The 23,102-nt window shown below is 45.3% G+C and overlaps 2 protein-coding genes across 2 annotated transcripts in view; both read right to left on the reverse strand.

The window, feature by feature from the left end:
* The window catches only part of ATG7 (autophagy related 7), a 384,864-nt gene that overhangs the window by 285,743 nt on the left and 76,019 nt on the right, over nt 1-23,102 (reverse strand). The window lies entirely within an intron of this gene.
* HRH1 (histamine receptor H1) overlaps nt 4,441-23,102 on the reverse strand; it is a 94,679-nt gene continuing 76,017 nt past the window's right edge. Inside the window, exon 2 of the mRNA XM_070463451.1 lies at nt 4,441-7,297. Coding sequence (XP_070319552.1) covers nt 5,796-7,262 — 1,467 coding nt within the window. The 5' untranslated portion in view covers nt 7,263-7,297 and the 3' untranslated portion in view covers nt 4,441-5,795. The remainder of the gene's footprint in view (nt 7,298-23,102) is intronic.

The following is a 23,102-nucleotide window of genomic DNA, read 5'->3' on the forward strand; positions in this document are numbered from 1 at the left end:
CTTGGGTTCGATCCCTGGGTGGGGAAGGTCCCCTGGAGTGGGAAACGGCAAGGCACTCCAGTATTCTTGCCTGGAGAACTTCATGGACAGAGGACCCTGGTGGTTGGACACGATTGAAGTGACTGAGCACACATGCATTACTGTATATATTGAATGTAATAAACTTGGTTTAAAAAAAGATAAGCGGAGATGTCACCTCCTAAGTGAAAATGTGCCTAACACCCACTACCCCTGAGTTTCAGTTAACTAAGCATCTATGAAGCTGAGTTGAATGTAGTTCTTTATGAGATTTCCTCTGCTGGACTTCAAGATCCTTGTAATGCATCCTTTTTTTTTAGAGTTTCTGCTCTGCTCACTATGATTCCTGCTCCTCTGGGAACTGTTGGCCCTCTGACCATGTTGTGCCAACTGGCCCCCACCTCCCTTTAGAGCTGATTGCCGCAGAGGTGGATAAAAGACGATTCTTCACCCTTTGGACTTTTGAACTGATGCTCATAGCAGGTAGAGATAGGAATGACTCATATAGGTCAATGGCAACATTCTAGTGGGAATGTCCTCAGATTCTGGTTGATGAGGTTCCAGAAACTGACTTGGCTTAAGCCTTTCAGAAGTGAGGTCATCCAACGTGTTCCTGGATTCCACAAAACATGCCAGTAGCCATTCACAGAGTTTGCTTCTGTCACCTGCAACCCTGTAGTAGATCCATGGGTGGAAACCATATCTGACATGACCTCTATTGTCTCCTAAGGCCTGGTCCCAAGGACTGGCCCAAGAAGTGCTCAAAAGCATTTGTTAAATTATTAGATGAGGTCTGGGCATCCCAAGTAGATGGTCACCTAGGTCACAAATGTGGCCTCCATGTTAGCAGGGAATTGGGGTGAGGCTCAGAGCAGATTACCCCCAGCTGCCCAATATTGGGGAGGCAGACCCATGGGGCACCAAGATGGTGAGCCTCAAGGAAGATGCATGACCAGGCGCCATAAAAAGACAGAGAACATTCTCAGACATAGTGGAGCAGGGAGGCCCATTACACTTATTCAAGACCACAGCGGTCCAAGTCAGTGTACCTTCATCACTTCTCTTACAGCTCAGCTGAGGACATCACACATCCCTGCACAATGGGAACCGTTGCACAACCTAGGTTTTGTAAGCCCAAGGAATTGTGGAATGATGTGTTGGCAATGTAGGTCTTAGCAGCATTGTTTCTTTACAGCTCTTCAAGGGCATCACAGCCAGGAGAGCCCATAATCTCCTTCGCCTTGCCCTTGAGACTTTCTCTTCTAGGAGACCCATTTTCAAAAGAGAGGCAAGCTATTTTCTGCCAGCTAAGTAACCAAATGACCAATCTATCAAATGGCCAGTTGGGAGACTCATGGATTTTTCTGAACAGACATTTTGTAAGTGTAAGCAGATAGCGTAGGGGCTCCCCAGAGAAAGAGAACCAGGCATGGCTTTCTTGACATAAGAGAAGCTATTTTTGGCCTAAGCCATTTTGTGATCTGAGCCCGGCCACAGTGCTTATCATTGAACAGGTCAGTAATTAATGATCTTAAGGGAACAACGACAACAACAACAACCCCTGCAGGAACACCTTGACTGCTATCAAGCAAGAGAAGTAATGATAAGCAAAAATAATATCTGTTGTAAAGACTCCCAGATCTGTTTCAATGGTAAATACTAGCCTGAAGCACTTTCTTGAGCTGCTTTGCAGAATTTCATTTGCACGCCCCACCCCCCTGCCCCAGGAGCTCAGCCACCAGATCAATTGCAACCTGAAGGATGATGATGTTGACCTTTTCTGACTCTTGTGACCTCAATCAACACCCAAGCTCCTTCATGAATATGCAAACAACCGTAGCTTAAATCTTCCCCAATTTTGCTGTTGGGAGACACTGCCTTGGGGAAGATTTCTGGTGTTCTCCTTACAACAAGGAATAAATACTTATTCTGCAGATAATAAATCCTTCCTCCTCCTGCTCTTGGGTTTAGTTGTGTCTTTTGGCTCAACGTGCACCAAAAGGCAAACCCAGCCTTTGCAGTAACATTAACTTAGCAATGTCGAAAATCTATGGCAATTTCTACTGGATGGAATGGCTTTGCAAGCTTTTATCAATTTATATGATGATGTAATTGATGGTTTTCATATTGCCTTCAGATTACAAAGAAAGCTGAGCACCAAAGAATTGATGTTTTTGAACTGTGGTGCTGGAGAAGACTCTTGAGAGTCCCTTGGACTGCAAGGAGATCCAACCAGTCCATCCTAAAGGAGATCAGTCCTGAATATTCATTGGAAAGACTGATGCTGAAGCTGAAACTCCAATACTTTGGCCACCTGATGCGAAGAACTGACCTCATTGGAAAAGACCCTGATGCTGAGAAAGCTTGAAGGTGGGAGAAGGGGACAACAGAGGGTGAGATGGTTGGGTGGCATCACCGACTCGATGGACATGAGTTTGAATAAGCTCTGTGAGTTGGTGATGGACAGGGAAGCCTGGTGCGCTGCAGTCCATGGGGTCGCAAAGAGTTGGATACGACTGAGTGACAGAACTGAATTGAACTGAAGGATGAAAATAAATGCTAAGGATGGGTTTATTCTTCCTTTGAATATATTTAAGCTATGAAGACATTAGTGAATAATATATTCTTTTATCCCCTCCCCTTTTAGTCTAAAATAAGCCTGAATTCTAACTCAGGAAGACAATTCTTTGGGACACTAGTCCACCTTCTTTTTGGTCCATTGGCTTTCAAAGTAAAGTCAGTATTCTTTGCTCCAACAACTCAACTCTTGATTTGCTGGCCTGTCACGCAGGAGCAGTAGGAGCTTGGACTCGGTAACATGCCCACCTCCCCTGGTTTCCTCTTGTTTTGACCCATTGTTTTCCCCTCCTCACCTGAAGTCCCCTCTCTGCCACTAGGCCTTTCCCTGGAATAGCAGTGATCTGGGGCCAAAGCATATTGAACCTTCCTCAGCATGCAGCAGTGAAGAAAAACAAGCGTCTGTTACTCTAACTTAACAACTTGGAGAAAACTGCCCTTAAAAAGCTCATCCAACATGCATTGTTGTAAACCTTGTAAGTTGTTAACAAGAAGCCAATATTTGGTAAGCTTCACACATTGGTCAGTGGAGGAATTGACTTCAAGCTCATCAGCTTTAAGTCCATAAAGAGAAACCCAAGGGGGTGGCTTCTTTTTAATCTAAAATGTGTAATCAAGTTTTAATCTATAACCAAGGTCTCTAACAGGCTTTTCCAAGAAGGCATTTATTTTCGTATTTGGAGCAGGGAGCCTGGTTTCAACTGGATTTTGTCTAAGCCATCAGCCACTAATTCTTTCTTGAGTGGGCTAGGGCTAAGTTACATCTGCACCCTAGTCCACTGCCTTTCATGAATTCAACAGTTAATTCAATCATACAGAGAGTTGGAGGAAGAACAGGTTGATATCGTGGAAAGGAAGCCCACTCCAGAATCAGGTCTTAGGCTCGGTTCTTATTAACCCCTCTGTGCTATGGTTTACCTATTTGTAAAACCACAGAAATCTGCCTCACAAGGTTGTTGTAAAGATTAGATAAAAGTGGTAAAGCATGAAGTATATGCTCAGTATACTTTAAAACTCCGAGTCCCCACTGGGTACCATTTACTCTGCAAGCCCATGCACAATAATGCATGGAATCTTGTTTTTTATGCTCTGGCAAATTATACTGACCATTTTTGTTCTTGTCAGATTCAAATCCAGATCTCGTTGACCAAGGTCTGAGCTTGTAACCACTTGGCTTCACTAGTTGCTTCAACTGTTCATCAATATCAGTAATGGGTACTTAGCCATTTGCCTGTGTGGGGTGGTCTTTAGAAAGACTTAAAAGTGCTCCTTGGTCTGGAGGGGACCCAGGAAGCAACTCTTCCTGGTTTCCGACATGGAAACAGACCAGGATAACCCAAAGCAGGATAAAAGTCTCTTTGGCTCCCTCCAGTTTTGAGGGAGGGGAGCTTTGGGAGGTGCAAAGTAGAGGGTAAAGCTTGTTATAAAAAGTAAGTCCTTTTCTAAAGACATTTACAAATATGACCAGAAACCAAAGGGAAACCTTGTATCAAATCTTGTAACATTTAACATTACATTTCAGTTCAGTCACTCAGTCATGTCCAACTCTTTGCGACCCCCATGAATCACAGCACGCCAGGCTTCCCTGTCCATCACCAACTCCTGGAGTTTATTCAAACTCATGTCCATGGAGTCGGTGATGCCATCCAGCCATCTCATCCTCTGTCGTCCCCTTCTCCTCCTGCCCCCAGTCCCTCCCAGCATCAGGGTCTTTTCCAATGAGTTGACTCATCGCATGAGGTGGCCAAAGTATTGGAGTTTCAGCTTCAGCATCAGTCCTTCCAAAATCTTAAGTCCAAAGAGACTCAGAAAGGGAGAATTAAATAAATCAACCTTACAAGAGTATAGCTTCAAAGATCATATTTTAGTAGGTAAAAATCTCTCATTTTAACAGATCATGCAAACAGGAACACAAGACATAAAATACCAGCTTGTACAGGCACTCCCACTGGCTACATATATTACGGTTTAGCATCCAGTTTTAAAATATAAATCACAACCAGATTGCAACATAAACACCAAGTAAAACTGCCTGTTCCCATGCCTTTGTAAGTTTTGACATTAAAAGTGTGACCATTAAAGTACATGATGAAGTTTCTTGGATAAACACAGCAGAATTCACAGATGAAAAGTATACTGTTTCCTTCTAAAAGTATCACCTGTGGCCACATTCTATGTCAGCTGTTCCTCCTCTCAACATACTCTTGTGAACTGCCACCACCACTCAGGAATTGTGTGTGTGTGTGTGTGTGTACTGAATAGAACAAATTTTTGCCTCTCAGAGAAAATGTGTTACAGTGAGTTAAAACCATATGATGTTTGCTCCAGCTTTCTTATAACTAGTTGGGTGATCTCGGGTACCTTATTGCACCTTGCTGTTCCTCCATTTGCTTTTCTAGTAATACCATCGTCCTGTTGTGGGGTGTCATCGGGTTTAAATGACACCAACCTGGCACAGCGCTCAAGCAATATGGCTTTCTTCTCCCCACTCCTCTTTTATTGTTTCTAATAGACAACCATCTAAAAAATATTCCTTTTCTCTTTGAGGGAGCCATTTAAGCTCTTCTTTAATAGAAGAACGGAATTTGGGTTTGAAAACGATGGATGTGCAGACTGCATCATTTCCCATCAACTCTTAAGATGTGCGTGAGTGAGAAATAATGAGGTGGAGTAGCCAGGGTGGTTCAGACACTGGATCTGGAGAAAGCTGCAAAAGAGGCTCAGAAAGAGGTGTTCTGAGACGTGGCAGTCACAGTGGAATAGCTGTCCTGCCTTTCAAGGTGACCGCTGGCAGGGGACAGCATCTATCTGCATGTCTAAGGTCTCTGCACCACAGTCGTGGAGCTCCACTTGAAGAAGGCTCCGGAGTTCCACTGGAACTCTCCCCACACGTCCCTTCAGTAGCCCAATAATTTGAGTTTGAAAGCTGGAATTACAGTGTGAGTCTGAGGTCCCCACATTCCCGAGGAACAGGAGAGCTCGGACAGAGCTGAGTCTCTTGCAAATATTCTGCTCTCTGCTGACCACCGCCATCTGCTGTTCTTCACACTGCGCCTGTGAACTTTCCAAACTCCCCAGCCCCTAAGACCATTCTGCCGACTCCAGAAGGCCCAGGGGCCTGGCAAGGCAACCGGCTCCTCCTTCACTTCCTTCGGGGACGTCATTAAAGGTCACTTGGTTGCATGCCCCGGGAGCCTCTCCTAGGAACGAATGTGCAGAATTTTCTTGAAGGTCTTCTTGAAGTTCTCATTGCACAAGGGGTAGATGAGGGGGTTCAGCGTGGAGTTGATGTAACCCAGCCAGATGGTGAACATGTGCACACGCTGGTTACAGCAGCTCTCACAGAAGGCAACGACCATGAAGAAGATGAAGTAAGGAATCCAGCAGATGATGAAGGCCGCCATGATAAAACCCAACTGCTTGGCAGCCTTCCGCTCTCGGTTCATGTGCAACCCAGACACGTACTGTCTTGAATGTGAGCGGAGCCTCTTCCAAGTGAACTTGATGTACTCCAGGCCTGTGCTAGACTCGCTTGGCGACTTGCGTTTCCCTGGTGCCGGCTCTGCGGGGGTGTCGGAGTCTGTCCGGGAGAAGGACTGGCTGTCACCTAGGATCTGATCCTCTAAGGCCTCATTAGCCCCAGGCATGCTCAGGCCCTGCTCACCCATCTCGAGCCGGGTCTGGCTCCGGTCGATGGCTGCGTAGCCCCTGCCACTCCCCTCTGCCTCCGGCTGCGTCTGCACAGTGTCAAGTGGGAAGCAGTAGAATTTGCCCGGTTCTCCATCCTTCTCTTGGCTGAAGACACCTAGAGATGTCACCTCCTTTGGCTCCTGGGATGGTGGCTTCAAAACCGGTCCACCCTCGGTGTCTTTCGGCTTGCTTTTGAGAACCTCCCAGGGGGACTCCCTCCCCGGTTTCTTGGCGCCCACCTGGAGGTTCTGCGGCTTCATCTTCACGTCAGAGAAGGAGGGGAAGGACCCGTTGATGAGCTCCCGATGTTGGCAGTGTTGCCGCACGGCTTTGTAGATCTTAGCATAGAACCAGAGCATGAGCAAGGTGGGCAGGTAGAAGTTGATGATGGCGGTCATGATTTTGAACCACGTGACGTTGTAGAAGTCCGTCTCACACCTGTCCCCCCGGGGCTCTGGGGTCTCCGGCCGGAAGCGACGCCAGCCCAGAATGGGGATAACCCAGAGGAAGGAGAGAAACCAGGCGGCTAGGATGGTGATGGATGCTCGGGTCTTGGTACGGTACCGCAGGTACTTGAGGGGCTGCTGCACGGAGCGGTAGCGGTCGATACACAAGATGAAGACGCTGAAGATGGACGCCGTGCTGGCCACATAGTCCATGGAAAGCCAGAAGAGGCAGAGAGGGCGCCCCAGGGACCACCTGGACATGAGGAGGTAGAGGATGTTCATGGGCATGACGACCGCCCCCACGATCAGATCGGCCACCGAGAGGCTGACGATGTAGAGGTTCCCCACCGTGTGCAGTTTCCGCTCACTGCGCACAGCATACAGGACCAGCAGGTTGAGTCCCACCGTGACCAAGGAGATGGTGCTCAGGACCACCGCCAGGGGCATCATCTGGGCATCGTCGGCAGGGGCGGTCTTATTCCCCTCACACATCTTGTCTTCAAAGACACAGGAGGAGTTGGGACAGGTCATTGGCACAAGTGTAGCCTCCAGCTATGGCTCACTCCCTGGGGGGGGGGGGGGGGGGAGAGACACAAGGATTCAGGTCAGAGGTCCCGTGATCAGTAGCATCACTCAGCGCTGTCACAGGCATCGAACCACGGTTGTATGCGATCAGGGTGATAGACACTGTTAGTTACCTGCAGCCCATACTCCCTGCCTCCTTAGCCATCCCCTCCTTCCTTCAATTATTGACTATTTATTGCAATGCTGGGCATTGTCCTGGGTGCTGGGAATACACCACTGAACAAAGCAAAAACCTCTGTCCTCCAAGAGCTCACATTCTCGTGGAGGGGGCATGAGCTAAGACGAGGTGAGGTTTGTACAAGTCCCCTGTTGTACACGCATGCTGGGAGGGGGGTTGCATCACGATTGGTCTAAGCTGCATACGGTGCCGCTGTTTCTCTTTGCCAGTGGCTGGTCTAGGAGTGGGTGTGAGACATACCTGTGGCTGACAAGGTAGATGGGGAAGTCTCATGGCAGAGTTGGGGTTCTGGAAAAGTTCTTCCTCTCTGACAAATAAGCAAAATGAATACAAGGGTGTTTCCTACTCACCGTCTTCTTTGTGATAGGAAGTGATGCATGGAGCAATGGCAATCATCTTGGGGCCATCAGGGAAACATCAAGAAAACCACTGAGATGCCAACTCAGAGTCTAGTTATTACTGAACTGCTGAGCTGACCCTGGAGTCTTCTTCCACCAGGCTGGTTATTATGAGAAATTAAATATCTTTTTTGCTTAAGTCACTGTTGTGAGAGTTTTCACTTGGATCTAAAGCACTGCTAACCAATATAAGGGAGGGTTACCAGGGCACACAAAGCATGAAATAAATCTAGAAAATCTTTTTAGATGAATGGTTCTCAAATGGGAAGAGGATTATGTTATCTGAGGAAGTATTTCTATCATTTCACTTTTATATTTGAATTTTGTTTTCATTACATAAACTATGCAAAGTAATATGTAACACAACCTCTGCTAGTGGGACTATACTGAAAACAGACTGCTACAGTTGATCCTCAACTGGGGCGGGAGGTCAAAGTACAACTTCCAGAAGGTGTTCTTAGATTTTTATATCAGTCAAAAAGTGGTATGAGTTTAAGGAAAACTGAGAAATACTAACAGTGTAAATGTCTCTTGATAATTCAGCAAAAATCATTATTTCTACATTAAGGCAAAGCCGGATAAATTCTTGGGTAGACGGCTACATTCTTATGATTTTTAAAGAGAAAAAGCAAAACCCGCCCCAAAACAAATGGACCTAATTAAATTTGAATTCTTTTGCACAGCAAAAGGATCCATGGGCAAAATGGAAAGACAGTCTACTGAATGGGAGAAGATATTTGCAAATGATATGACTGATAAGGGATTAATATTCAAAATATATAAACAGCTCATACAACTCAACATTGAAAAAAAAACCACAAAACCAAAGAAGCTGATTAAAAAATGGACAGAAGACCCTAATAGACATTTTTCCAAAGAGGATATGCAGATGGCCAACTAGCACATGAAAGAAGCTCCACAGCACTAATCATCAGGGAAATAAATGTGAATCAAAACCACAATGACACATCACCTCATACCTGTCAGAATGGCGATCAGCAAAAAGAACACAAATAATGCGGGTGAGGATGTAGAGAAATGGGCACCTTGTACACTGTTGGTAGGAATGTAAATTTGTATAACCATTATGGAGAACAGTATGGTGGTGCCTTAAAAAACTAAAGATAGAACTACCATGTGACCTAGCAGTTTCACATCTGGGTATGCGTCTGACAAAAACGAAAGCCCTAATTCAAAAAGGTACTTCTACCCCAACGTTCACTGCAGCGTTATTGACAACTGCCAAGATATTGAAGCAACCCAAGGGTCCATCAACAAATGAATAGAGAAGATGCATATATATGCCTCAATCAATATATATATTCATACATACATATACACAATGGAATACTACTCAGCCATAACAAAGAAATAAAAATTGCCATCTGCAACAATATAGATGGACTTAGAACATATTATGCTTAGTGAACAACCTCAGATATGCAGATGATACCACTCTAATGACAAAACGCAAAGAGGAACTAAAGAGCGTTTTGATGAGGGTGAAAGAGAAGAGTGAAAAAGCTGGCTTAAAACTCAACATTCAAAAAACTAAGATCATGGCATCCAGTCCCATCACTTCATGGCAAATAGAAGAAGAAAAAGTGGAAGCAGTGACAGATTTTATTTTCTTGGGCTCCAAAATCACTGCGGATGGTGACTGCAGCCATGAAATTAAAAGACATCTGCTCCTTGGAAGGAAAGCTATGACAAGCCTAGACAGCATATTGTTAACTACAAACTGGTACTTGCCAAGAGCATTTGCCAGTGACTGAACAACAAGAGCATTTGCCATCTGCCTCTCTGGAGACTGAACCTTGTGCTGCTGCAGCTGTTGGCCTTCAGCTCCCCCTGTTGAAGGAATCCAGGGTGCAGTGAGGCATTCTGTTCTCCAGGGAATCCAGTGGAACAGGTCTTTAGATAGTTAGATATTTCCAGGAACTGATTTCATGATCCCAATCCTTGCATCTCTTCATATCTAGAAAAACACTAAATCCCTTCATGGTGACATCAGCTCCTTGTGACTAGCAGGAAACTTTTGTAAAGTAAGCTCTTGAGTTGCATTGAACTCCCCCTTCACCGAAATCTTATATATTGACCTTCCCCAACTGCCTCTTTGGAGCAGTCTCTCAGAGCTATCTGAGATGCTGTCTCCCAGGCTATAGTCCTCATTTTGCCCCAAATAAAACTTAACAACTCTCAAGTTGTACACATCTTTTAGTCGACATTAATAAAAAGTAGAGGCATCACTTCGCTGACAAAGGTCCATCTAGTCAAAGCTATGGTCTTTCCAGTAGTCATGTACAGATGTGAGAGTTGGATCATAAAGAAGACTGAGCACTGAAGAATTGATGCTTTCGAATTGCACTGGAGAAGACTCTTGAGAGTCCCTTGGACAGCAAGGAGATCAAACCAGTCAATCCTAAAGGAAATCAACCCTGAATATTCATTGGAAGGACTAATGCTGAAGCTGAAGCTCCAATACTTTGGCCATCTGATGCGAAGAGCTGACTCACTGGAAAAGACCTTGATGCTGGGAAAGACTGAAGGCAAAAGGAGAAGAGGGTGGCAGAGGATGAGATGGTTAGATAGCATCACCAACTCAATGGACATGAATCTGAGCAAACTCTGGGAGACAGTGAAAGACAGGGAAGCCTGGCATGCTGCAGTCCATGGGGTCACAAAGAGTCAGATATGACTTAGCGACTGAATAACAATAACCTCAATAAAAATACAGTGCCTAGTGAATTAGGTCGGACAAAGACAAATACTGTATGATATCACTTATATGTGGAATCTAAAAAATAAAGCAAAACAGTGTATCGGTGTTCACTGTATAATGTTTCTAAATTCTGTATTTCACTGATACTTATCATAATAAAATGTGGGAGAAAATATAGTAGATAAACAACAAGATCTTACTGTATAGCACAGGGAATAATATTCACTATCCTGTAATAAACCATAAGGGAAAATAATACGAAAAAGAATACATATATATATATTACATGTGTGTATATATATACATATATATATAAAACTGAATCAGCTTGACATACACCAGAAACTAATATTGTAAATCAACTATACTTCAGTTCCAAAGAAAGATAAAATATTGGAGAAAACTAATACAGCATAACCTTATCTTCCTCACTTAGTTCAGTTCAGTTCAGTTGCTCAGTTGTGTCTGACTCTTTGTGACCCCATGGACTGCAGCACGCCAGGCCTCCCTGTCCATCACCAACTCCTGGAGCTTACTCAAACTCATGTCCATTGAGTCAGTGATGCCATCCAACCATCTCATCCTCTGTTGTCCCCTTCTCCTCCCACCCTCAATCTTTCCCAGCATCAGGGTCTTTTCTAATGAGTCAGCTCTTCGCATCAGGTGGCCAAAGTATTGGAGTTTCAGTTTCAGCATCAGTCCTTCCAATGAATACTCAAAACTGATTTCCTTTAGGATGGACTGGTAGGATCTCCTTGCTGTCCAAGGGACTATCAAGAGTCTTCTCCAACACCACAGTTCAAAAGCATCCATTCTTTGGTACTCAATTTTCTTTATAGTCCACTCTAACATCCATAGATGACTATTGGAAAAAAATCATAGCTTTGACCAGATCTTTGTTGGCAAAGTAATATCTCTGCTTTTCAATATGCTATCTAGGTTGGTCATAGCTTTTCTTACAAGGAGAAAGCGTCTTTTAATTTCATGGCTGCAGTCACCTCTGCAGTGATTTTGGAGCCCCCCCAAATAAAGTCCGTCACTGTTTCCACTATTTCCTTGTCTATTTGCCATGAAGTGATGGGACCAGATGCCATAATCTTAGTTTCTGAATGTTGAGTTTTAAGCCAACTTTTTCACTCTCCTCTTTCACTTTCATCAAGAGGCTCTTTAGTTCTTCTATCTCTAATTTTCTTGAAGAGATATCTAGTCTTTCCCATTCTATGTTTCCTCTATTTCTTTGCATTGATCACTGAGGAAGGCTTTCTTATCTCTCCTTGCTATTCTTTGGAACTCTGCACTCCTCACTTAAGCATCATCATAAGCTCCATTTTTTTACCACAGTTTCTTTTTCAGAGTTTAGGCACATTATTTTGATAACATTATAAAGATAAAAGGAGCATATCAAGAAATATTTGTGAATTGAATAAACAAATGAGCAAGAAGCAGGATGCTCCAAAATATCTTGGCTCAGAACTCATTCATTCAACAGATACTTACTGGTAAAAGGTTTCTTTTCAGCTCAGGGATCCATTTTAGGAACAAGAAAACCCTCTTTTGTTCTTTGGAACCATGTGGTTCAGAAGAAGGATTCTTGGAAAGGGGAGTGCCGTGGCCAGGCTGGTGCAGACTTACGTGGAGCTGCGGCTGAGAGGCTGCCAGGGGGTCAAGGAGGGAGCCAGAGGGCACGCGTGCCCCAGAGACTGGGCTCCCGGGAACAGTGGGCCCCACTGGGAGGGCAGCCAGCGGGCGGCAGGGGGCGGTCACATCTGCATCTCCTGCACGTCCCACTCTGGACATAATATGCAGGGCCCAGGGCAAAATGAAAAGCCAGAAAGTTATTAATCATTGCAGGACGGAGGCCGCAGTGCAGTGACCCGAGCGTGGGGCCATCCTGAGCGCAGCGCTGGGTGACTGCCATTCTGGCCTCTCTTTTCTCACCTGACCCCTGAAAAGGCCCCACGCCCTGACAAAGCTAATGGAAGCTGCTTTCCCCTCCCGCGGGGATCTGAGCTCCTCGGGGAATGATCTTTGAACGGTTTTCCCTTCCTCAGTGCCAAAGGGATGCCAGGCACTCTGGCCAAGGGTGGGCGGTACCTGGGTTCACAAGGCAGCTCAGGATGCCACACCCCCCTCAGGCTGCCCAGTCCCTGCTGGGCTCTGAGGTGCCCTCTCTGAGGTCAAGGTCAAGCCTTCAGAGAGGATGTGCCCTGGGGAGAGAGAACCGATCCTCAGGAGGCACTCGGGGAGGCACTCGGGACAGGGCATTTCTAGAAGAAAGGACCAGGGCATCAAGGGTTCTCAATAGCACCATGCCCCTCGAGGAGCAGGCCACGGTATCTCCTCCCTCCAGGGGTGTCTGGAGCCTCAGCTGAGACAGTCAGCAGGAGTGCTCTGCTAACCCCCTGTGATGACAATGTCGTGACAAGCAGAGATGGATCCTTCCTCTCTGAGAGGCAAGCCATCATTTCTGAGTTGAGGCAATGGCTCCATTCCAAAACCATGAGCTGCAGTGGAATTTTTACTAGAGTGATTATAGTCTAACCCAATCAGGTCCACGTGCCAGCAAATGAAGGTGGTCAACTGTCCATCCACACCCTGGGAGTGCCGACTGGGGCAGCTAGCCCCTGGGACTTTTCAGAAATCTGTGAGTAGGTAAGTACCCACCACAAGCCCACGGCGAGGTTTTCTGATGATCTCCAAGGCAGAGAGGAGGAAAGTGTGAGCTCAGGCTCAGAGGAGAATATCGACTTACTCAAAGTCACACGGCTAGAAGCGGTTGGGGAAGCCAAGATTCAAAACTAGGTCTGACTCAGAGTTTTTCAGCGTTCATTCTATTGACATTTTGAGCTGGATAATTCTTTGTTGTGAAGGGGTGTCCTATGCCTCGTTGGATGTTTAGCAGCACCCCCAGCATCTATTCTGAGATGCCAACAACACCCTCTCCTTCATTCCCAGACCCGACAACCAAAAATATCTCTAGACATTTCCAGATATCCACTGGGAAGCAAATGAGCCACAGTGGAGAGCCACCGATCTAACTGGACGATATGCCAGAGAAAACAGCTTTCAGGAAGGAGTGTCAAAAAAAAATAGATGTTGTCTAACAATACAACGAGTTGCTTTGAGAGATACCAAGTTCCCCATCACAGGAGGTATCCAAGAAGAGGAGGCTCTGGCTCCAAATTAGAAATACTCCTGCTTTCTGAAAGGCAGTTGTTGGTTTTAGATATAAAGAGCCACAGGGCAGGAACTTCTGTTGACATCCAGAACGGGGAAGCAAGGTTAACTGGAGGATCTGAGAGATGCTACACGGGAGATGAGGCTCCCAGTTCCTCGTCCATTCCTCTTTCTCTCCCATTTAAGCAATGCTGGTCCATGGAAGGCTTGGAGCTCATGCAGGCGATAGAACAGGGCAGCAGTCAAGGCTTGGAGCTCATGCGGGTAGTAGGACAGGGCAGCAGTCCAGAATCCAGGCTTTGGAAATCAGTCAACCTCTGCTATCATCCTGCTTCTGCCCTGGTTAGCTGGGGAAGATATTTCGCTTCACGAAGCCTCAGCATTCACCTCTAAAACAGGGACAAACTCCTACTACAGGGCCTGACATCCCAGAAGTGCCCATTTAACAGTAGCTGTGCTGTCTTCTTCCATTTCTTGGTGAGTGATGCAGCAAGCCCCTAGCCAGCCCCACTGAGCTCAGAGGAATCATCCTAACCTCTCCCTCCTTTTCCTGATGGCAGAAACTATTAATAGTTTCCCAATATCCCTTCTCTTCTATTTAGGAATAGACTTCTGCTATTCACATGAAAACACAGCTTCCTAGAATAGGACCACATTCCCCAGGCTTCTCTGTGGCTGGGTATGACCACATGACTAAGTTCCAATGAAATGGAAATGGAAACATAGCTGGCAAGCTCCAGAAATCAGCCCTAAAGGAAGGATGTGTTCTTTTCTTTGGCCCTTCATTCTTCCAGCTGGCTGGAATGTTGACAGGATGAGCAGAGCTTTAGCAGCTATTTTGGGACCATGAGAAAGAGCCTCAAGATAAGGGAAGTGAAGCAGTAAGTGGGAAGGAGCTGAGGTCACTGATGATCGTGAAGTTGCCATTACCAGCCAGAACCACCTCTGGATTAGCTTGGGTTTTCTATCACTGAATCCTAGCCAATAGCACTGCCCCTGACTTCAAGGCATTTGTCATTAGGATGAGAAGAAAAACAAAAGATAAACAGACAGCGTCAGAAAAAATAAACTAGAAATTCCATGATGGCATCACCGACTCCATGGACATGAGTCTGGGCAAACTCCAGGAGACAATGGAGGCCAGGAAAGCCTGGTGTGCTGCAGTCCATGGGGCCGCAAAGAGTCGGCCGCGACTTAGCGAATGAACAACAGTTGTTTGACTGGGACTGGTGTGATAACTGAGGTAAGATCACAGCAGGTGACAGGACAGGGAACAGCAGTCCCTCCCAAGGTAAAGTGGGGATGTGGAGGAGGACATCAGAGCACAGGTGATGTGTGACTGGGCTTTGAAGGATGAGTACCAGTTTGCAGGGCGGAAGGAAGAGGGATTTAAGGATGAATAAAGGAAAGAATAAAAGTACAGAGCTGAGTCCGAGGTGTTGGGGGGGAATTGTTGGAAGAGACTGGAGCACAGAATAAGGAGTCAGGGGACGCAGGTTGGGGCTCAGTCGGAGTAGTTTATATGCTCAGTCGTGTCCAACACTTCTGCAACCCCGTGGGCTGTAGCCCGCCAGCCTGCTCTGTCCATGGGATTTCCCAGGCAAGAGCACTGGAGTGGGTTGCCGTGCCCCGCTCCAGTAAGTAAGGGTTTTACCCTCTATGCTTCTGCCTGCGCTGTTTCTCCTTCCTGGAGCATCCTCTCGCCTTGAAGCTCTTATGCCGTTCTCCTATGCTGGTGCATGGCAGACGCCCAGTGGATGCTCAGGCTTACTGGATGAGCTCTGAAATGAAGGCCCACACGGGGAAAGAGCAGAAGGCATAGGAACAGCCTCAGTGCAGAAGCCGTGGGCGTGTTTTTCACAGGCATCTTTAAACCAACAAAACCTTGAGATAAGATTTGTACTATTGATGAATACCAATACCTTTCCAGTGAACTTTCCAATGTTTTCCAGGAAACTTCTTTCATGATAATCCTAAACGTGAATAAAGACCTACGCATTAAGGGTGGGATGTTTCGAGAGAACAGCATCGAAACATGTATATTATCTAGGGTGAAACAGATCACCAGCCCAGGTTGGATGCATGAGACAAGTGCTCGGGCCTGGTGCACTGGGAAGACCCAGAGGGATCAGGTGGAGAGGGAGGTGGGAGGGGGGATCGGGATGGGGAATACATGTAATCCATGGCTGATTCATGTCAATGTATGACAGAAACCACTACAATATTGTAAAGTGATTAGCCTCCAACTAATAAAAAAATAAATGGGAAAAAAAAGGAAAAAAAAAAGAAAATATATGTGCACATCTCAAAAAAAAAAAAAAGACCTATGCATTAAGATGCTCGCTGCAACATTATTTATGGTAAGAAACAAAAGGAAATAATCTAACCTTTGGGAACTACACATATTATGGGATAGCTGCAGTCATCGATAATCACATTTATGGAGCACCAGTAATGATAATGGGAAGATGCTTATGATGAAATTATATTTACAACAGACGTTGTTTGGACAGGATGATGTCAGTTCTGTGAACTAACAGGCTTAGAGAGAGGGTGAATCTCTGCTATGTTAACAGTGGTTTCCTCTGGGTAGTAAATAATATTTATTATCTCTCACATTTTCCAAGATTTCAACAACGAAGACAGACATGTCAGTTTTGTAACAGGATGAGTAAGAACTAACTGTCCTCATTTTTAAAATCAATATAGAATAGATTTATCCCGCTGGAAAAAAGTTTTTTAATGTCTTCCACACTCTTAGAACATCTTTTATTTTCTTTGGTAGAAAGTGGGAGTTTGGGATTCCTTTTGTGATACATTTTGAAGTGCTTCCCTCACCACTCCCCATTCCAAACTACTCTGCCTTCTGCCTCATTTGTGTTGGATGGGGTTACTGCGGTCAAGTAAGCCAGAACATTAAATTCTTTGCTCTAATTCTAAGAAAGAGGCACCATGCATGAGGGGGCCCCAAGTACTGCATATTCTCATTGAGCCTGGCCCTGGCATCATTTCCATCAAACGCTCATGTTTATCAATGCCACTGGCAGTGGTGCAGAGAGCTGAATGCAAATAGCAAAATTCCATTATGAGCCCAGCACTGCACGGATGTGGCTGACTCAAAACTAGGACACTGCTGGGCTCAGAGTTAGCCTCTGGGTGAGACACAAGAGGCAGAGGACTCTGTGGGCAGGCAGTGGCCCCAAAGATTTTTCTGGGGGTGGAGGTACACGCTGAAACATTTACAGAGTCAGGATGGTGGTTTAGTCGCTCAGTCACATCCGACTCTTGCGACCCCCTGGACTCTAGCCCGCCAGGCACTTCTGTCCATGGAGTTCTCCAGGCAAGCACACTGGAGTGGGGTGCCATTTCCTCCTCCAGGGGATCTTCCTCACCCAGGAATCGAACCTGGGTCTCCTGCATTGCAGGCAGATTCTTTACTGACGGAACTACAAGGGAAGGCCACAGAGTCAGGCAAGAAAAGTTAATAAGAACAGAGGACTGTGTGTGGAGCAAGATAGTGTGCAGGGCCTGGGGCAAGCAGGAGACCATGTCTTTTGTCTGAAGAGGACAGTTGCCACTCAGATGCCTGCCACCAACAGGCAAGTCCAGATCTGCTTAACTTTAGAATGAATCCTGAAAGCTGGATTTTTGCATGAAAACTCTTAGTTTTTTAAGTTGTCAATTGGTTGCTTGTTTCCTTTGTTTTCTTGGACACTTAAACACAGGTGGAGCAAAAACCAGTTTGGGGGATCTGACCTGTGAGCCCTGAACTGGAGATGTGAATCTAGTTCACAGGGGATCCAAGACAATGAGCCTGAGGCCGAAGAGACACTTTTTGGGGATATTTGCCCAGCTCACACCAAGCCTCCTCTCTGAGAACCATCACTCATCTAGGAGTGGGTCCTGGCGGCCAAAGTCACACCATGTCAACTCAACGTGATTGGACCAAGGGCTGTCTCCTGATCCCAAACGGGCCAACGCGTCCAATTCTTCTTCCGGAAAACTGGAATTAAGAGTTGCGCAGTCAAGATACTCGAGTCTCCTGAACTGAAGTGAGGTGGAAATGCGGGCGGAGGCTGCCGCTGGGGGGCAGTGTTGCTCACCTCCAGGCAGAAGGCGAGGAGGTGAGGGAAGGCAACAGACAGACGCAGTGATGCTCCTGCACAAAGCTGAACTAAACCTTCCCCTCACACCACACACACCGACTAACCCAACTCACACCAACAGTCCTAAATGTATGAGCCAAACCTCTTAAACATCTTAGAAGAAAGAGAAGAAAGTCTTTATGACCTTGAGTTAGCCAAAGCTTTCTTAGTCACAACCCCAAATGCACAACCAATATAGGAAATAAATGGCTAAACTGGTCTTCATCACAACTAAAAACTTCTGTGTTTCAAGAGCAAATGAGAAGCTACAGAATGGGAGAAAGTTTGTATACTGTATATCTGATTGATCATGTATCTCTTGTATCCAGAACACATAAAGAATTCTTCCAACTCATAATAAGACAAATAAACCGATTTAAAAATGGAAAAAGGACCTGAATAGACATTTCACAAAGCAAGATATAGGAATGGCTCATGAGCACATGAAAAGATGCTCAACAGCATCAGTCTCTAGGGAAACACAAATCAAAACCGTAGTGAGATACTACTGCACACCTACCAGGATGTCTAAAATTTTAAAAGACATACAATAATAAATGTTGATGAGGACGTGGAGAAATTAGAATCCTCATACTGCTGCTGGGAATGTAAAAGGGAACAGCTACTTTGAAAAAGTCTGGCATTTCCTTAACACTTAAACATAGTTACCAAAAGATTCTGTGATTCCATATCTAGATATGTGCCCAAAAGAACTGGAAATATATGCCCATGTAATTGTGTGTTAATGTTTCCAGCACTCTTCATAACAGCAACAAAGTGAAAACAATCCAAACGTCTATCAACTGATGAGTAGATAATCAAATTATGGTATATTCATATTTGTCAATAAAAAGGAACAAAGTAGCAATCTGTGCTATAACATGGAGGAACTGCAAAAACAGCATGCTAAGTGAAAAGAATCCAGACATGAAAGGCCACATATTGTATGATTCCATTTCTATGAAGTGTTCAGAACAGGCAAATCCATACAGATAGAAAGTGGATTAGTGGTTGCCTGGGGTATTTTATTAGTGGTTGGCTGGGGGTGAGAATAGGAAGGAGTCTTTGAAAGTGTTGGCAATGTTCTAAGGTTAGATTCCGACAAAGCTCTGTCTAGTCAAAGCTATGGTTTTTCCAGTAGTCATGTATGGATGTGAGAGTTGGACTATAATGCTGAGTGCTGAAGAATTTATGCTTTTGAACTGTGGTGTTCGGAGAGGACTCTTGAGAGTCCCTTGGACTGCAAGGAGATCAAATCAGTCAATCCTAAAGGAAATCAGTCCTATATATTCATTGGAAGGACTGATGCTGAAGCTGAAGCTCCAATACTTTGGCCATCTGACATGAAGAACTGACTCATTTGAAAAGACCCTGTTGCTGGGAAAGATTGAAGGCAGGAGAAGAAGGGGATGACAGAGGATGAGATGGTTGGATGGCATCACTGACTTGACGGACATGAGTTTGAACAAGCTCTGGGAGTTGGTTATGGACAGGGAAGCCTGCCGTGCTGCAGTCTATGGGGTCACAAGGAGTTGGACAGGACTGTGTGACTGAACTGATCTGAAAGTTAGATTTTGTTGGTGACTGTATAACTCTGTACACTTACTAACAATAACTGAATTGTATGATTCACTTAGAATGGGTGAATTTCATGGCATATAAATAATAAAGTTGTTTGAAAAGAAATTCAGTGATTCAAGAAAGAAGCTGCCTGGGTTTCCAGATCTGTTTTGGTACCCTAGTGTTGCTCCCCAGAATACTTACCATAGGATTTGTTCTTAAAGGAAATAAACACATGCTAGACAAAGAAGAATGAATGTAAATATGGGTCGCAAAGGGTCACTGTAGTTGGGCCACGGTTTTCACTCTGAGCTTCCCAGGAGCCAGAGCAAAGAGGAAAACAGGATCAATGACAATATTTTTAGGGTCATTTAAATGAAAGCGAAGTAGCTGCTTAGCATAAGGACAACTTTAGCTGATACTAAGTTCTCATTAAAATGTATCTCATGGTTTCTTGTAAAGCGAGCACAGTGAAATGTTACATATAATTTCTGAGTTGATCATCAAAATTGGAAATACGGAAATGATGTAGTTGTACCAACCCTTTCCTCCTGTACCTAACTGGTTTTCTCTCCTTGTATAATTTGGCTTAAGACTTTGGAAGGTTGGACTTGCATGATTGTTTGTCTGCCCCTCCCACCCCCCAGCACTGGTTGGACAGGCTGGAATTTTTGTTTTTAATTAGGTACAGGAAAGGGAAGCTGAAGGCTAATCATCACTAAATGGCAGAGGAAAAAAGTATAAAAATAAAAACACCCCAGCTCTGTGTATTCTCTGGTTTAGAAACGCAATGGAGAAAAAGAAAAGTCATATCTCAAAGACTTTCTATATACCTGCACTGGGCTGGGGGTGGGGCGGTCTCCTTATTTAATCCTCACAGTGCTGAGAACCGCACAAGAAAGGGATCCTTCACGCCCTCATTTTAGAGATGTGGACACAGAGACTTCTGCAGCTTGCTGGTTGCCCTGCGCTAAGTAAGCTCTAAGGGCAAGTGAAGGGCAAGTCTCATTTAACGGCCTAAGGGATACCCACCTTCTAAGACACCTGAACTGCAGACATGCCCCTCCTAGCCTTCATTTGCCCTCCTTTTCACTACAGTGAGAAACAGAGGACAGTGAATAAATGCTTTACAGAATGAAGTCATGGAATTGGAAATATAAACATCCACGCTCACATTAGTCAAGGACGCAGCATGCACGGTATGGGCCCAGCACAAGCCCACGTATCGCTTCAGGACGTGATGAATAATGCTTTCTCTCTGGTCCAAATCCTTGGAGACTAAGCTGTGAGAAGGGCACTCTCAAAGACCAAAGTTATCCAGGCTGTCCTCTTCTTAAGAAAAAAAAAAAACTATGATATTGAAGTAAATAAAAGAGCTGACAGAAGAGAAAGGAGAGGCAGACACGGGGTTTTTGTGCGACGTCTCCTGGGTGCTCAGGATTCTCTTCAGTGTCTCTGTCTCCTTCAGTCAAGTGACCTGGTGCCTGACTGCAGCGGCCACCCCAGCCCCACACCAGGGCTCTTCTGAGCCACCAGCTGGTCAGGCCCTCCCACTGGTCTGGGGCCAGACGTACCAGTGATGTGCATATATAGGGGCTCAGGTGTGTGTCCGTCAGTCTGGCTGCTGATTCCATTCTAGTATTCATCCAGCCAGTCAGCCATATAAAAAGTCTTTATGAGACCCCATGGACTATAGCCAGCCAGGCTCCTCTGTCCAGGGAATTTTCCAGGTAACAATACTCGAGTGGGTAGCCATTCCCTTCTCTAGGGGATTGTCCCAACCCAGGGATCAAACCTGGGTCTCTCCTGCATTGCAGGCAGAATCTTTACCATCTGAGCCACCAGTTAACATACAGGATAAACACAATCTCTGTCTTCATGAAGCTTACAACCTATACTAGTGGTTATCAACCTTGGCCTGGAGAGCTTTTAACACATACGAAGACATCTGCTTCAAGGAAGATGGGGTACAGGTACTTTTTCCTATTCTTCTGGCTAAGTTCAATTAAAAAACCCTGGACATCACATCTAAAACAAACAGACGATGATTCTGAAAAATGGAAAAGCAAAGGCAGACCAGCCCCTCTTTGGATTTCTTTGGAATCCAGGACCCAAAGAATCACACAGCATCAACTTCCCTGGGTTTTCACTTGGCCAAATATATATATTCTGAGACTTTGAGCTGAAGAAGCTGGCAACTCAAAACACCAAAGGGCACAGACGAAAGAAAAATAGCCACAGTAAAAGCCTGCAGTGTCTAGACAAAAACACAGGAAAAGCGCAGTCCAGGGAAATAGAAAACCTCCAGACAATGACTGCTGTGCAGCAGACAAACACCACAGAAAAACACGGGAGCCCTGCTACCATCCTCACCAGCAAAGGCTGAGAAGGAAGCCAAGATTTCTGCCCTTGTCAGGCTACACATGGAGACCCAAGCCTTCTGCCCCCACTGGGGTGGTGCCCCTATGGTCCCCAGTAGGGCCGTTCATCCCCATCAGTGAAGACACACCCTGAATCCACCCTCACAGTGTCTGTGGAGGCAAACCAGCCCCTCCCAGCCAGGGAGTTATCCCTGGGGGCCTGGAGGGGAGCCAGAACTGTACTTCCCTGCTCATCAGTAATGAAGACCCCTCCCCACTTCAAGTGTCAGAGAAGCTGAGCGGGGAACCTGGACTTGTACTCCCACAAGGAAGGAATGAGTCGGTGTACCCTCTCCCCACCGGTCCCGCCTCCTTTGTTGAAGCAGGGACTTCCCTGGTGGTCCAGGGGTTGAGAATCTGCCTTCCAATGTGAGGGATGCAGGTCTGCTCCCTGGTTGGGGAACTAGGATCCCACATGCCCTGGGGCAACCCACACGTGGCAACAACCGAGCCTGCACCACAATGAAGACTTGATGCAGCCAAAAATAAACCAAGTATTAAAGAAATTTTAAAAATCAATAAGACAAGACTCAAATATGATTCAGAGTCTCATACCATAATATATAAACTGTCCACACTTCAATCAAAAATCACTCATCATGTCAAAAACTGGGGAAATTTCAAATGGAATTAAAAACAAAAAAAATAAAGAGATACCCATGCCATGATGACAGAGATGTAAGGACTGTGTGACAAATATTTTAAAGTAATCTCATAAAAACACCCAACGTGCAAATGTGAACATGACTGAAGCAAATGAAAAAAGGAAAGCCCGTGTGCCTAGACTGTGTGCTCCGAAATAAGAGAAGACCACGCAGTGAGAAGCCCACGCACCAAAATGAAGAATAGCCCCCCTTCACCACGACTAGAGAAAGCTCACATGGAGAAACGAAGACCCAGCACAAACAAAAATAAATGAAAATTTAAAAAGATTCAATACTTATAAAAGCAAAAGAAGAACCAAATGGAAATTTTCAAACTGAAAAAAACCTAATAACTGAAAAAATAAAAAATAAAAACACTCATCAGAAGTGTTCAACATCAGGATGGAGGAAGCTGAGGAAGGAATTAGTGAACTAGAAGACAGCACAGTAGAAATTATCCAATCTGAACATCAGAAGGAGGAGACTGAAAAGAAAACAGAGTCCCAGGCACCTGTGAGACAGTAACTAAACTGCTAACATTC

Source organism: Odocoileus virginianus, unplaced genomic scaffold (genome assembly GCF_023699985.2).
Source record: "Odocoileus virginianus isolate 20LAN1187 ecotype Illinois unplaced genomic scaffold, Ovbor_1.2 Unplaced_Contig_2, whole genome shotgun sequence".
In the NCBI taxonomy this organism is placed as follows: Eukaryota; Metazoa; Chordata; class Mammalia; order Artiodactyla; family Cervidae; genus Odocoileus; species Odocoileus virginianus.